The 14,232-nt window shown below is 46.9% G+C and overlaps 1 protein-coding gene across 1 annotated transcript; it reads left to right on the forward strand.

The window, feature by feature from the left end:
- The first annotated feature begins 6,014 nt into the window (after window positions 1-6,014).
- LOC106901818 (TBC1 domain family member 10B-like) lies at window positions 6,015-10,922 on the forward strand. Its single transcript, XM_014964831.1, has 3 exons — window positions 6,015-6,162; window positions 6,681-6,888; window positions 10,735-10,922. The coding sequence occupies exons 1-3, from the start codon at window positions 6,015-6,017 to the stop codon at window positions 10,898-10,900; spliced, it is 522 nt and encodes a 173-aa protein (XP_014820317.1). The 3' UTR covers window positions 10,901-10,922.
- The last annotated feature ends 3,310 nt before the right edge of the window (window positions 10,923-14,232 follow it).

Genomic DNA, 14,232 nt, shown 5'->3' on the forward strand with positions numbered 1-14,232 from the left:
CTTTACAGTGGTAATTTGTTGAGTTGTGACAGGACTCAGAGGGTTCTAATTAATAAGTTGGAGGCCTGTGACCAGTGGTGTCCCTCAGGGGTCAATACTCGGCCCATGAACTCCTGTTCAACATATTCATAAATGACCTGGACGAGGGGACAGAGTGTATCCTCAGCAAGTTTGCTGATGATACCAAATTAGAAGGGCTGGCTGACACCCCAGAGGGCTGTGCCGCCATCCAGTGTGACCTGGATAGGCTGGAGAGCTGGGCAGAGAAGAACCTAATGAGGTTCTGAGGTTCAACAAGGGCAAATGTAGGGTTCTGCACCTGGGGAGGAAGAACCCCAGGCACCAACGCAGGTTAGGGATGGATCTTCTGGGAAGTACTACTGAGGAAAAGGATCTGGGAGTCCTGATAGATAGCACACTTTCCAAGCGCCAGCAATGTGCCCTTCTTGCCAAGAGGGCCAATGGAATCCTGGGCTGCATAAGGAGAAGTGTGGCCAGTAGGTCGAGGGAGGTCATTCTCCCTCTCTACTCTGCACTGGTGAGGCCACAACTGGAATACTGCGTCCAGTTCTGGGCTCCCCAGTTCAAGAGGGACAGGGAACTACTGGAGAGAGTCCAGCGTAGGGCAAGAAAGATGATTAAGGGATTGGAGCATCTCCCTTACGAGGAAAGGCTGAGAGAGCTGGGGCTCTTTAGCCCGGACAAGCGAAGACTGAGGGGAGACCTTATTTATGTTTATAAGTATCTAAAGGGTGAGTTGAAGGACGATGGAGCCGGACTCTTTTCAGTGGTTTCCAGTGACAGGACGAGGGGCAACGGGCACAAGTTGGAACACTGGAAGTTCCATTCAAATACAAGGAAGAACTTCTTTCCAGTGAGGAACAGGCTGCCCAGGGAGGTCATGGAGTCCCCTTCTCTGGAGATTTTCAAGACTCACCTGGATGCAGTCCTGAGTAATGTGCTCTAGGCAATCCTCCTTTAGCAGGGCAGTTGGACCAGATGATCTCTAGAGATCCCTTCCAACTCCGAAAATTCCATGATTCCATGATTCCGTGATAATTTGTTATTAACAGTGAAAATTAAAAGTTCAGCTTCTCCTGCACTGACACAAGTGCCTTAAGATTTTGCATAGCAATAGTTGCTTCAGTCCAGCACACATTTAAAAATTGCAAATATCCATTGTTCGGACCTGTAGTTTCTTGTATACGGGTGTACGCTTTCCTTCTTATACAGGCCTTTTGTGACTCTAGGAAGGGAATTCCCTGTGAGAGGGATTCCTTAATTTGGGGGAGGTGCACTAAACTTATGCCTGTGTGGACAAGATGTGAAATTCAAGCAACGCTGAAGAGCATTTTCCTGTTGCATAATTAAAAATGGCCAGGACAGCTGCCTTCTCACCCTGAGCACCACTGACGTGTAGTACAGCCCTCATCTCGCTGAAATGTGGGTGCCAGTGAGAGGTACCGATGAGAGGGCCGGGATCTGACGCTACAGGAGTCCGAGGACACATGACAGATTCCCTGGGATTGCAAACCCTTACAGTGGTTCTAGCGAGCTGTTAACACCTCTCCAGATGATAGTGCCAGTGATTGCTTTCCATTGCTCTAATATACACTCTGTAATCATTTTGCATTCATGTTTCAACAGGCTCTTCTGTCCAGTTCAACTCAATGGAAAGTCTGACACACTTTCTTCAATTCCGTGAGATAGCAATGGTATGTGAAGAGGAGTTTCTACCATGCTATGTAATGGAGAAGCACTGGAGTTTCCACAAAGGATGTGAAGATTTTGGATTCTAAAAATCTTCTTGAGTGCTAACATTTTTTTTTCTTCATTATCACTTAAAAGCAAACATTTGAGCTTTTAGAACTAAGTGCTTTTTTACTGTCGTTTTGATAAATCCTTTGCCCAGCACTTGGAATGGACTGAAAGACTGTTTGAGTAAATGAGGAACAGGGGAGTACTGTGCAGCAGGTGAGGATAACTGTCAACATGGAATTTTGCGCTGTAAGATTAAGTAATGGGAAGCAGACAAGGACTGTTACACACTGGTGCTCACAGTAAAATATATTCCAGGTTGATAACTTCGTATGAAATTCCTCTGATTTCAGTGGCTGCCCATGCTTGATGGGGCTGCACAGAACAGGTAGGTATTGACACTGATAGTCACTGCCTATGCATCGGAAATGGCTGCACGCCTTTGTGTAATAGCATAAGCTGTTAGGTTAGGTCAAAAAAAAATCAAGATGGGCAGCTTTGAAAATCACCAGCAGCTTTGCTTTCTGTGGCGTGGATATATACAAACCTTTGAGAAGGGGGCAGGTGCTGGGAGAGGTTAAAAGAGGCACCTTGGCCATTGGAAGTGCACAGGGAAATTCCATTCATGTTCCAGCCAAGTCTTTCTGATGGACAGAAAATGTGCTGGCGTATGGCAGGAAATGCAGTTAGCCTCTTTGTGGAACACAAATTTTTCCATCGAACAACATCTTAAATATTTACCCTGATCTCTGGAGGATTTCTATTTGTTTTAATTTTACAATGTGTGAATCTGCCTCAGTAGTGTATTTATAACACATTTGACTGTCATGAGAGTTACCTGCATTCAAATGGCATCCTTACTCTTTCTTTCTCTGGATTATAAGAAGAGATGAAATAATGGCACCTGCTACTCCTAACTCCGGTGAATGGGATGAGAAATCTCTCCTGTCAATACATAACAACCTCAGCTAGATATCTGGAGTGTGAAGAGCTGTTCTATAGAGATTTGATTAATGTCTTAAAGAGGAGGTAGTTTAGGGAAGAAAGAGGGGTGTGATGTGCAGGTCTGCTGTGCCCTAGGATGCATGAGCAATCGTAGCCTGATGGCCTGCAAGGCTAAAGAAACGCAAACTGCCTGGAAGTGAAAAAAGTAAAAAGCAACTGAGTGACAGGTATTTCATAAAGGTCACTTTCCACAGAGACAGAAAAATGGAGCGGTCTCACAACTGCAGCAGCAAAACAAACCCAAAGGCATATTGGTTTAAAGGAAGTGTTCATTCAAATGCTACACTTTCACTTTCACTGAAAAGTGAAAGACTTTTGACTGTTAAAATGACTACTGAATTACTTACATGTTTGACGTTTTTTCTTTGTTACAAGGTGTCTAATGAAATTAATGTACAAAACCTGGGAGGATTTGGCAGTAATACTTTCAATCTGTTGATTGCATGACCTAAGGCAATCCTAAGTGACAAAAAATCTGGTTTATTCAAGCTGGGTAAAGAGGTAAAAATGCAAATTTTTACATGAAAACCACTGTCTCTTACTAATGATATATGTATCATTAGTAAGCTGTAATAGTAAGCTACCAGGGTGGGCATCTTGAGAAGAGTGTTAGCTTGACAACATATGTTGTCATATGTCATACTTCCACCCAGGGAGGGGGTTGAGTTACCATCCCTGGAGGTATTCAAGAAGCGTGTAGATGTACACTTCAGGGCATGTTCTAGTGGCTGAGATTGTAGGGGTTTTGTGTGTGTGTGTGGTTGGACTCGGTGACCTCAGAAGTCCTTTCCAACCACACTGATTCTGTGATTCTGTTTTAATATGACTAACAAATGTAGAATTCTCTTCCCAAATCTTCTTAAAACTGTGAATTTTCTGTATTCTCCCTCCTGGTAGGGAGAAGAGATGGCAAGAAGTTACACCATCACGAATAGGATGTTTTGTTTTCTGTGTTTAAATTTATGCTTTTTAAGTGTAATAGGATGAATAGGGTGGTTTGTTTTTCTCCATTTAAAATTATGTTTTCTAATTGTTCTTTACATAAAAATATAAACTGTTATCACAGGTCAAAGATAGGCAGCTATTAATGATCCTGACTACTCCGAGCAATAAAGCTTCTGCTCACAAGGGGCAAACAGCAAGGGTTAGTCCTCCCAGCCCTTCCTGCTCCTTTCTCATTCTGTTCTTTTATTTAGCAAACCCCTTCCCCACTCCTAGGCTGTGAGTTAGTTCGTATTTTCTGTGGTGCAGGCTAAAGTAAAAGGGACATAAATTGCAAAGAATACAAAACTCCTGGCATTCTGCCTGCTGTTAATATTCAGATGGGGATTTAAGAGGAGAAAGAGATGATACAGTGAACAAAAGCCACAAATTCAGATTCGTATTTCCACAGGTTTATTTATTTATTTATTGTCGAGATGGAGTTCAAAAAAATCAGTGGGAAGATTAATACCAGTGAGGAAGAATGCAAGGCACAAAACAAAAGAATGACAGTGAGAAGGAAGATAAGCAGCTGGGAGGCAGACAATACAACACAAGATTAATAGATTTTAAGGCCAGCAGGGACTAACATGATAAGCTGACCTCCTGAATCAGACAGGCCAGAGGTTATGAAAAGGTATAAGCAAGGGAGACATGGGGAAAAGGCAAAAGAAAGAAAGAAAGACAAAGATGTGGATAGAGCTAAATTCATTGCAGGGAGAGGATCAGCACAAAGTATTACACCTTCTCACCAGTCAAAGCTGAACTATAACCAGCAAAAGCAGTTAAGGCAAGAAACATGGGAATGAAGACCAGCTTTGGAAAGGTTTTTAAAGTACTGCAAGGTGCAAATACATGTTGGGTTTTTGGTGGTGGAAACAAAGCTAAGGAAGGGAGGAGGCAGAAGCAATATCAGAATAACATCATAGGAATTTGGGTGAATTCTTGGAGCAGTCGCAGTTGGCAAGTGTTTTGTCATTATGACAGAGAGGCAAAGACTCTTTTTCTGGTTTTCAAACCTTATTAACTGGAGCAAAGCACCCTGTTTAAATTATAAAGAGAATGAACAACTGCATCCGTAACATTGAGGGCCTTTTTCTCATCACCAGTAGTCAAGCAACCAGCCAGGTAGGAAATCATATAGATGATCTGGAATTTAAATTATTAAGTTTCTGGCTATATCAAGAAAAGAAACATGACACCTGAAGGGAGTGAAACATTTCAAAGATGGAACAGGATTCAAAGAACTCTTAAGTTTTTTATGTATATACGGTTTGGGGGCTGGGATGTTTGGGGGGGCTGGGGAGAGGTGTTGCTGCTAAGGCTTTGGCTTTGTTTCTGGGCAAAAGTTTTCCCACTGACACCAGCACTATTCTAGCAGAGAAACCCGCAGGTGAGTTGTCCAACAGCCGTGTCCTTTTGATTCCACTTATTTCCGTGCAAGGAGCTCGGGCGCACGGTTGCAAATAACTCGGTTACAGTGGATTAAGCAATTAGCAGCTGCAGCCGAGCTGTCACAGCTGTGCCCAGCTGCAAGGTCTGCGCCGCGGCAGGCGGCAGATGCTCTCCGCTCTGCCGGCCTTTCCCAGATTTTTGCGGAAGGCCCTCGGGAGAGCAGAGCCACGCAGCCCAGCCAGCCTTTGGAAGCGGCTGGGGAACTGCGAGATTCCATCCCGAGGGCGGCTTATTGGCGAGCCGAGGTTTTAAGCCAGCCACCGCCGCAAACACACACACCACACACACACACACCACACACACACACCGGTCCTTCGCACCTCTCTGCCTTCCCAGGGCAGCCGAGTAGCCCAGGCCGCCCCCTTGCCCACGGCGTAGGGTGGGGACGGGACCCGTCCCCGGAGGCGGATGCCCCTGGGCCCCAGCGGAGCCCTCACCGGCCCCGGTCCCGCCGACCCTCCCCCGCCCCGGCGGGGTCCCCTCCCGGCCCCGGCGTTCGCGGAGGCTGCCGCTTCCCCCTGGGGCCGCCCCGGCTGCGGGGACAGCGGGCGACCGGGTCCTGCCCAGCCCAGCTGCCAGCTCCGGGGAGAGAGCGGCCGCCCCCGCTCCGCTCCCGGGATCCTCGCCCCTACTTCTTCTTCTTCTTCTTCTTCTTCTTCTTCTTCCTCCTCCTCCTCCTGCCCGCCAGGTTGCGGGGCGGGCGGCGGCAGCCCCTCCTTTTCCCTCCACGTCACGCAGTGCCGTGTCGCACACTAGCCCAGGCCGCCCCCTTGCCCACGGCGTAGGGTGGGGACGGGACCCGTCCCCGGAGGCGGATGCCCCTGGGCCCCAGCGGAGCCCTCACCGGCCCCGGTCACGCCGACCCTCCCCCGCCCCGGCGGGGTCCCCTCCCGGCCCCGGCGTTCGCGGAGGCTGCCGCTTCCCCCTGGGGCCGCCCCGGCTGCGGGGACAGCGGGCGACCGGGTCCTGCCCAGCCCAGCTGCCAGCTCCGGGGAGAGAGCGGCCGCCCCCGCTCCGCTCCCGGGATCCTCGCCCCTACTTCTTCTTCTTCTTCTTCTTCTTCTTCTTCTTCCTCCTCCTCCTCCTGCCCGCCAGGTTGCGGGGCGGGCGGCGGCAGCCCCTCCTTTTCCCTCCACGTCACGCAGTGCCGTGTCGCACACACACGTCCGTGCACACACATCATATATAGATATAGATATATACACGCACACACACAGAGACACTCGTGGGCGCCTCCGAGCCCGCCCTGCCCGGGACGGCCACGCTCCGCTCCGGTGAGTGCGGTGCCCGACGAGCGGGGCACGTCCCGGGACGGCGGCAGGGGGGGGCGGGGGGAGGCTGTAGCCCGGCCCGGTCTGGCCCGACCCGACCCGGCTGGGCTCGGCTGGGCTCGGTCCGCGGAGCAGGGCCCGAACTTTTAGCGCGGAGCGGCGCGCTGGGGCCGCAGCAGCGCCCGCCTCCCCCTGGCCGCTCCGCCATAGGCGCAAACTTGGGAGGCTCGGCCGCCGTGACGGAGGTTGGGGAGGAGGAGGAGGAGAAGGAGGAGAAGGAGAAGGAGAAGGAGAAGGAGAAGGAGAAGGGGCGGCAGCTGCGTGGCTCCGCGGGCGCGCAGCGGGGCGGCGGCTGGAGGAGGAGGAGGAAAGGAGAAGTGTCGGTGCCGGTGCCGGCGGGTACTGCCGGGGAGCTCCGGTAAGAAGGCGCCGTGTGTCTTAAAAAGTTAATGACGGGGGGTGTTTTGCGTGTCGGGGGGCAGGAGGGGGCTGCCGTTACCGTTAACGGCCGGCGGGCAGCGGTGCGCCCCGGGTGCTGGCAGGAGGAGCGCCCAGCTGCTGCGGCCGCGGCAGCTTCTCTGGGGGAGCAACAGTTACACCAACTTCATCTGCGGTTTTGGTAAGAGGAACCGGCTCTGGTGTGATGTTGGCTGAACTCTCTCGTCGGCTTTTTTTTTTTTCCTCAGTAAAATTGTTCGGCCCGTACGTGTTAGTCTGTGGCTGTGTTTAAGTTGCCAATTGCACTTACTCATTTCTTTTGTACGGAAAGAGGCTCTTTTTCCTTGTGAGGAAACAGAACAGTGAGGATTTGTTAAAAAAAAAAAAAAAAAAAAAAAAGTGGGTTTTGGTTTTTTTCCTTGAGGAGAGATGGTAGCAGCTTGTCTCTCATTTTGGGGTGAACAGGCTTAGTGGTATCAGAGAAAGGCTTGTAGAAGGAGACCTTTAGGGGAACTTCCCTTGGGGCAAACTGGCCTACTACTGTGTCTCACCTGAGGATCTGCTCCATTGAATATCCTCTGACTTGTTCCAAAGATGTAGTCCATAATCCAGGCTGTTTCTTTTTGAGTTAGGGAAATTTATCTAATAGTTACGTTTTAAAATAAATAAACTTCCTTAATGATAATCTTTTTGCATTTGATAGCCTGGGAGAGAAACAGCTGAGGGGTAGATAGAGTAGATAAGCTTGTGACTGAAGTGGAGGCAGTGAACAGGAAAGAGCTGCTCGCTCTCTTTCAGGCTGAGAATTACAACAGTCAAGTGATGCTGGAAGGCAAAAGATTGAAACCAAGTAAGACGAAGAGCTTTTTTTGCACGATATTCTGGCCAGCTGCGGAGTCTTTTGTCCCTTCCTCAGTCTGCTGGATGTCACAAAACTTAATGTGAGTTCAGAAGCACCTGGATGGAAGAAATCAGAATTTCATGAAAAGCAGAAAGTTATAACCCCTGGCTTTGGAAACTGCTGAGCTGTAAGGGACCAGAAACTGAAAGAACACGGGGAGAAGATGTTGGAGACTACTTACTTTCCTTCTGCTTTTTCTCCTCTTTTTAAGCAGCTGCTCTGAGACAACATCCTGGGCTGGGTGGGCCCTATGGCTGTGATGTGCCTGTTCCTCTGTGTATATAGCTTTTCTGAGATGGTCATAGAGTAGTGAAATGCTGCTAAACTTGTGAACCTGTGGGTTTTGGTCCTATATATCTGTTACTGTTGGATTTTGGTCCAATTCTTGTCTATTTTTCTGTACACTGCCCACCTGTAAAGGCATTGGAAGGTCACTAATAACCCTGGCCAATGCTTTTTGACGCAGGATTCATATAAATGAGCAGTTCTTAAGGATTGCAATTTTTTGAAAAGCAGTAATGGTGCTTTGACCCCAGTAAAGGGTCAAAGTCCTGTGCTGTCGTTAGGTATAAAGAAACCAGTGAGTGCTTGGAAGAGAAGCCTGAAAAATGTTGAAACACTGTTTGAGAACAAACAGGTAGGTCTGGAGGTGGTTAATCACGCGGATCTTGTCAGCCTGGCAGCTGTTTAGCCTGGCCAGATACGGCTGAGGCCTCAACGGGTACAATATGGCCTCAACAATGTACAATATGATTTCAAAAAGTTTTCTGTCCACTAGCAGGGCAGAAGCACAACATTTTCAGACTTCAGCAGAAGGATTTCAGGAAAGGGTGATGCAGAGATTTTGGAAACACATTAGCTGTTGGTCAGAGCTAGGAGTGGAGCACCAGAGAAGTACTGATGCACCCGCTCAGCTGTTAGTCTTTGTTGTTACCGTGTACCTATGCTACAAGGTGACTTCAGGTAGGACATGGATAAGGAGTGTGGGCTGTCCAAATGCATGCTGATCAAGTGAGTTTGGTCTCACTAACAGATGATGCTTAAGAGGACCCTGTCAGGAGTTTATGGCATTTGTGTAGCTGTTACAACCTCAGAAAGGCATCAGGAGTCCTACAGTGACTCTAGCTTTTGAGGTCTCCTAGGAAATATTGATAAAGGAACTAAGAGATGCAGCAGATGAGTCACAAAAAGCTCATTTCTGCTACATAAACTGCAGGGCGCTGAATCCAGTGGGGGAGGTAAGTTTTGTGTAGCTCTGTCAACAATCAAGCCTCATCAGACTTCTTACTGAAAAACTTAGAACTGAGGAAGGCTTCACCAGGATTTATAGCCTGACCAAGTGTGACGCGTAGGTCCCTCTGGTTTGAGTACAAGAGGGACAACCGTGAAGAAAGAGGAGTTCTCTAATGGCATCACGCCCAGACAGAAGCATCATTAAGCAGATGACAGGGTACATACCAGCCTGTTGCAGACCCACACATCCTCCTGCTCTGTCATATTGTTGAACTACAACGTGGCTTGCGTGGTGCATCAGGAAGCCAGCCGCTGACCCCTGGTGCTAATCAAAGACCTTTTCCTTTCAGATCAACGTTATGGAGCACAGTTGGCCTGTGTGTGTTTTTGTGGTGCGTTTTTGTTTGATGGGGGGGTCTTTCTGTGTGCTTGCTTTTCAGGCAAGGGCAAGTCGGCACCCTAAATCTTACACAAAAGACGCATAGCTGTCTGCAGACTTTTTCCAATTTTGCATGTGTTTTTGCCTCACAAGAGATTGGCATAATTTCTATATTCTATGTTTGTAATTCTTTTGTAACTGATAACATTTTGAAACCATTGCCCACCGTACCCCTGCTCCCCCAGACCATCACACTGAAAAGGGATAAAATTGACCCAGTTACTGTCATGCCACGTTGCATCTTATGCATACAGGGATTGCCAGATATCAAGCAGGGAATCTAGAAACTCTTCTTGCTGTGTGAATTCGCTGTGCTGGGCCCATTGAGCTAAGGCAGGACTGCAGGATCCCGTGGATCTGTGTCACCCAAATCTCTCTTTGGAGCTTGTGAGATTCAGCCTGCTTCTGCTACATGGGAGAATGGAGTACAAATAAGAAGCTCCATAGTACAAAGGTGTGTGGTTTATAAATCCATATCAGCTGGAAGGCTGATGATGAAGAGGAGGCTGGTGTGCACAATATTTTCATCAAAATGTGGATGTAGAGGAGGAGAAAACTACATATGCCTTGGGAGTACCACTGCTGTGCTTTCCTCGAGGGAAAATACTGTGGTATTTGTGGTAAATGCAAATAGTACAATGTTTAGTTCCTCAAATTTCTTTGTAATCATTACTCACGCAAAGCTTAAGTATAATCTCACAAAAATTTGTATCTTTCCATGTAAGAGACATTGTATACCATATGAGGTACTTAGGTACAGGTGAATTTGCAATGCAGATCATCCTGTCTGAACAGAGTTTTGGCGAGTATCACCAGGACGGTGGGGTCATACCAGTAGCCCAAATTTCTGTCTTTGGCACAGTGGCAGACCTGTTTTATCTGTGGTGGGAACAGGACCATTGACACCTGAAGTCTTGATACCCGAAGTACTGTGCGGGTCTTGAACTTGCTGAGGCTTTTAACAGAGACTCGTCACATCTGGGTGCTTTCCTGCCTCTCCCCAAGTCCTCTTTCTTCACCTTGCCAAAGAAGGAAATTAGGTTGCTTTGATGTGATCTGTTCTTTTTACGGTGTTTTCCCCCCTCCATGTTCTTGGCATTTAGAAATGCTGTGTGAGTAAACAAAAATATATGCTTTTTATACTGATAATGCTTATTATGCAGATGATGGCTTCCACAGTTTATCGCGCAAAGCCTCTGTACTCACTGCTTTTCAGCTAACATTTTACACTTTTCTTTTGTAATCTCTGCCAGAAATAATGTCGTCCCTGCTGCTTCTGTACATGCGGCTGCATACACGCTTGAAACACTGACAAGCCTGAAGGCTGCAGGCACCGGCAGGATGGAGCAGGCACCAGGACGTTGTTCAACCACCAAGCTGGCTGTGCCCGTGTCGATCTGCTGGGACAGAGCATCCTAAAGAGCTCTGTGAGGGGAAGAGACCAGAGCAAAGTCCAGGAGGTAGGTCTGCAGCTCTCCTTGAAATGATCTTGCTGATGTGACAAGCGGTGACTTTGGCAGCGAGGACTTTGATGTGGGGGGAATTGACTGAAGGGGGTGACTTAACGGTGGGGGCTTGCAGACAAGTCTGCAAGCAGCTCGATGGAGAGGTGAAGGAAATGGAGAAACATTTTGAGCTGTTAATGGGAGCTTTTCTGCAGCGCAGTGCAGTTTCTCCTCCCTCCCTGTCTAACAGGAAACTTCTACCCTCTTTTACAGTGCTACTCCTTGCCAATGTATACAAGTTCTGGCCCTTTGGGCCCGACTTTTATGTTATGTGGTAGTTTGGGGGTAAAGGTTAACCCTCTCTCCACCGTAGTAATAGTATTATTTTAAACCCTCGTATGAGTAGGAACGAAGCTGTTAAACTCTAGATTGCCTCAAATTGCGACTGAGTAAACTCAGTAAACTCTATTTACTGGGATTATAATTAACTAACTATTTTTTTTCTTATTTGTATCTTGACTCCTGCCTTTATGGTGCATTAAGTCCTTGGCAAACGTGGAAACTCCTATCTCTTAAAGTCAGAGAATTTAAATACTCAATCAGGCTTGAGAATTTCCGTGGCTGACTATCCCTGGTGTTTCTAAACACTTCCTTGCTTTAACGGGGCTGCAAAACCTCTGACTGGCAGGACAGAATATTTTGGGAGGTACCAAGGGATTTGCCGAGAGATTTTTCTGTTCAGGCATCCACCAGAACAGCTTCCATCAAAAGTTATTGTAAAGCAGTTCAGGTTTGTTGGGGATGCAGAGGAGCCAGGTTCACTTCTCTGTTGTGCTGCTGTCTTCTTGCATGATCCTGCAGAAGATGTTTGCCCCTTTTGCTGGCCGGAGTGCAGAGACACAGACTCTCTTCCCCTCAGCATAATTCTGGGACGTGGACATGCAGGAATTAATGTTAGATATTTTACTGCAGTCATGGGGATCGCCGATCTGCTGGAGGCAACTGGAAAAGAGCATCTAGCCTTTTCTAAAGAATATATGGAGAGTTGGGACTGAGGGGCAGACAGACAAACAAAACAACTTACTGTCAGCACTGCAGGTACTATTAGGAAGCACAGATCTATGTATCCTGTGCAATGAAGAGCCCTCATGTTTAGCACTGAGACAAGGTGGTATGTGGTACCCGTGATCTCTGCTGAACCTGTGTTTCCTGTGTGTGTGGTGAGAAGCTGTCTTTCCTTTTCCAGAAGCGCAAAACAGGCTGTGGCAAACCATAGATTTTTGGTTTTGTTTTTCTGTGGGGCACTGTGTTGAGTCTTCAGGGTCTTAAAATTGGCAGGCTTATCATTTAATTAGGCTTGGGTCTAAAAGTAATGGCATATTTTTCCACATCTCATGATTAGAGGTCCATAAGGCAGCATGTAAGTAATTGCAGTTACTTAGCTCTTAAGTTGTCAGTAATTTAGAGGAAACCTAATTATTACATTAGGTAGGCCAAAGCATGGGGGTGAGCTGTGTGGAACAAGGCTGGCAGTGGGCACAGCTATGTTACAAGGGCATAGACTGAGGCTCCAGTATAGGGAAAGTGGGTGGAAAATGAGACAAACTTGATAGAATCAACTGATCTAGACTTAATGCCAATAAAAAGTACTCCTACAGAAGCTCTGCGATCCCTATCAATAGGGAGTTTTGCGATGGAAATAACCATCTAGCAGCAGTAAACACTAGCACATGAATAAATTAACTTCCCAGCTAGCAGCATTGAATAATCAAATAGAGTTAAAAGTTTAATTCAGACAGTTAGTTTACTAAAAAAAAAAAATAAAATAATTAACTTAGCAAAGCACATCATTACTTTTCTCCTTCCCCAGCTTCTTGGGAACATCATCCCCTCTGCCTTCCCCACAGACCCATCAAGTGACTTGATTTGTATAGAGTAGAGGGAAAACCACAAGAACTGAGTCTTTCTGCAGAGCTGGTCATGCAAACCACTCAACCAAGTTTGCATTGCTGTGTGAGTGGGTGTGTATTGAGCAAACAGAGATATTTTATCAGGGAGAACTTTTCCCAGAGTGTTTTTGCCTGGAGGAGAGGGAATTGTTTCTGTAGTTCCTGCTATTACAGACACTGGTTTTGCCTCTGATGCCTTTGAGGGATGGGGAGTAGCAAGTCAGAGAAAGCACCTGCTTTGCTGCTCTGTTTGATTTGTCATTGTTGTTAATGCTACCTACATGAAAGCACTTACCCTCATTGATCCCTTTTGCCATTCTCCTCTTTCATCATTTCCCAAGCCCTCTTCTGCTGCTCCTACTCTTCTCAGCACCCATCCCCTTTTTATTTTTTAACCTAAGTAATAAGCAAGTAGCCTGGGTTGTGCTATGCATCAGCAGAAGGACTTTCGCATGGGACAGAGAACAACATGGTGGGGTAGGAGCACTCCTGCTCCCCTGCATCTGCTGTCCTTGTTTGAGATAAAACTGAACCAATTTTCTGTTCAGTAATTACAGTAATAACTAAACTCTTCTAACTAACTAAAACTCTGAAATTAGCAGCTTATTGTGCAGTAAGTTTTGCTCTTAGAGTGGTAAGACCTGATTATGCCAAGGAATGGTATGCAGAGAGGCTCTTGCTGATACTGCTGTAACAACTAAGGTCAGCTAACTTTGTTATTTGCCTGTTTGAAGGTTTGGAAGCTGAAAAGCATAGAGAGGTCACATATATGGGGAGGAGGGGACAAGACAGGTGACCCAAAACTGACCAATGGGGCATTCCATCCCATCTGCCCTGTGCTCAGTATACAAGCTGAGCGATCAGAATGTCAGCCCTCTTTCTTCAATGGCTGGCATCCAAGGAGGACCCTGTCTGTTGGTCTGCCTTTAATCCCAGTCTGAGCACTACTGAATCCAGACCTGGAATCCAGTTCCCATCCGTTGTTGAGTCCAGTCAGGGACTTTCCCTGTGCCTGCCGGTGATGTGATCATCATCCTGGGAGCTAGGTACTGTTTTGTATATATTGTATGTATTTCTTTTTTTTTTTTTTTTTTTTTTTTTTTTTTTTTTATTGCCAAAACTTGAGATGAATGTTTCAAACACATTGTAAATTACATTTTAATCACTTTTACTTTGGCTCAAAGAAATGTGACTGTCCTTTGGATTTTAGTGTAATTTTACAAAATGCAAATTCAAAATTCTGTCTGGACACTTCTAAACACATACATAAACTATCCATCTGGTAGCTGTAAAAGCCATCCCTACTGTTACTGATTGACTAATAATAGACTGCTCTTCTACAAAGTCCTGTCATCGG

The sequence above is a fragment of the Calidris pugnax genome, unplaced genomic scaffold, assembly GCF_001431845.1.
Source record: "Calidris pugnax isolate Ruff unplaced genomic scaffold, ASM143184v1 scaffold273, whole genome shotgun sequence".
NCBI classification, from domain to species: Eukaryota; Metazoa; Chordata; class Aves; order Charadriiformes; family Scolopacidae; genus Calidris; species Calidris pugnax.

Coding starts and splice junctions, on each gene's coding strand:
- LOC106901818 (XM_014964831.1), top strand. CDS start 6,015: ATGCCCCTGGGCCCCAGCGGAGCCCTCACCGGCCCCGGTCACGCCGAC. Junction 6,163..6,680: donor CGGGGACAGCGGGCGACCGG/GTCCTGCCCAGC, acceptor GCTCCGCCATAG/GCGCAAACTTGGGAGGCTCG. Junction 6,889..10,734: donor GGTACTGCCGGGGAGCTCCG/GTAAGAAGGCGC, acceptor AATCTCTGCCAG/AAATAATGTCGTCCCTGCTG.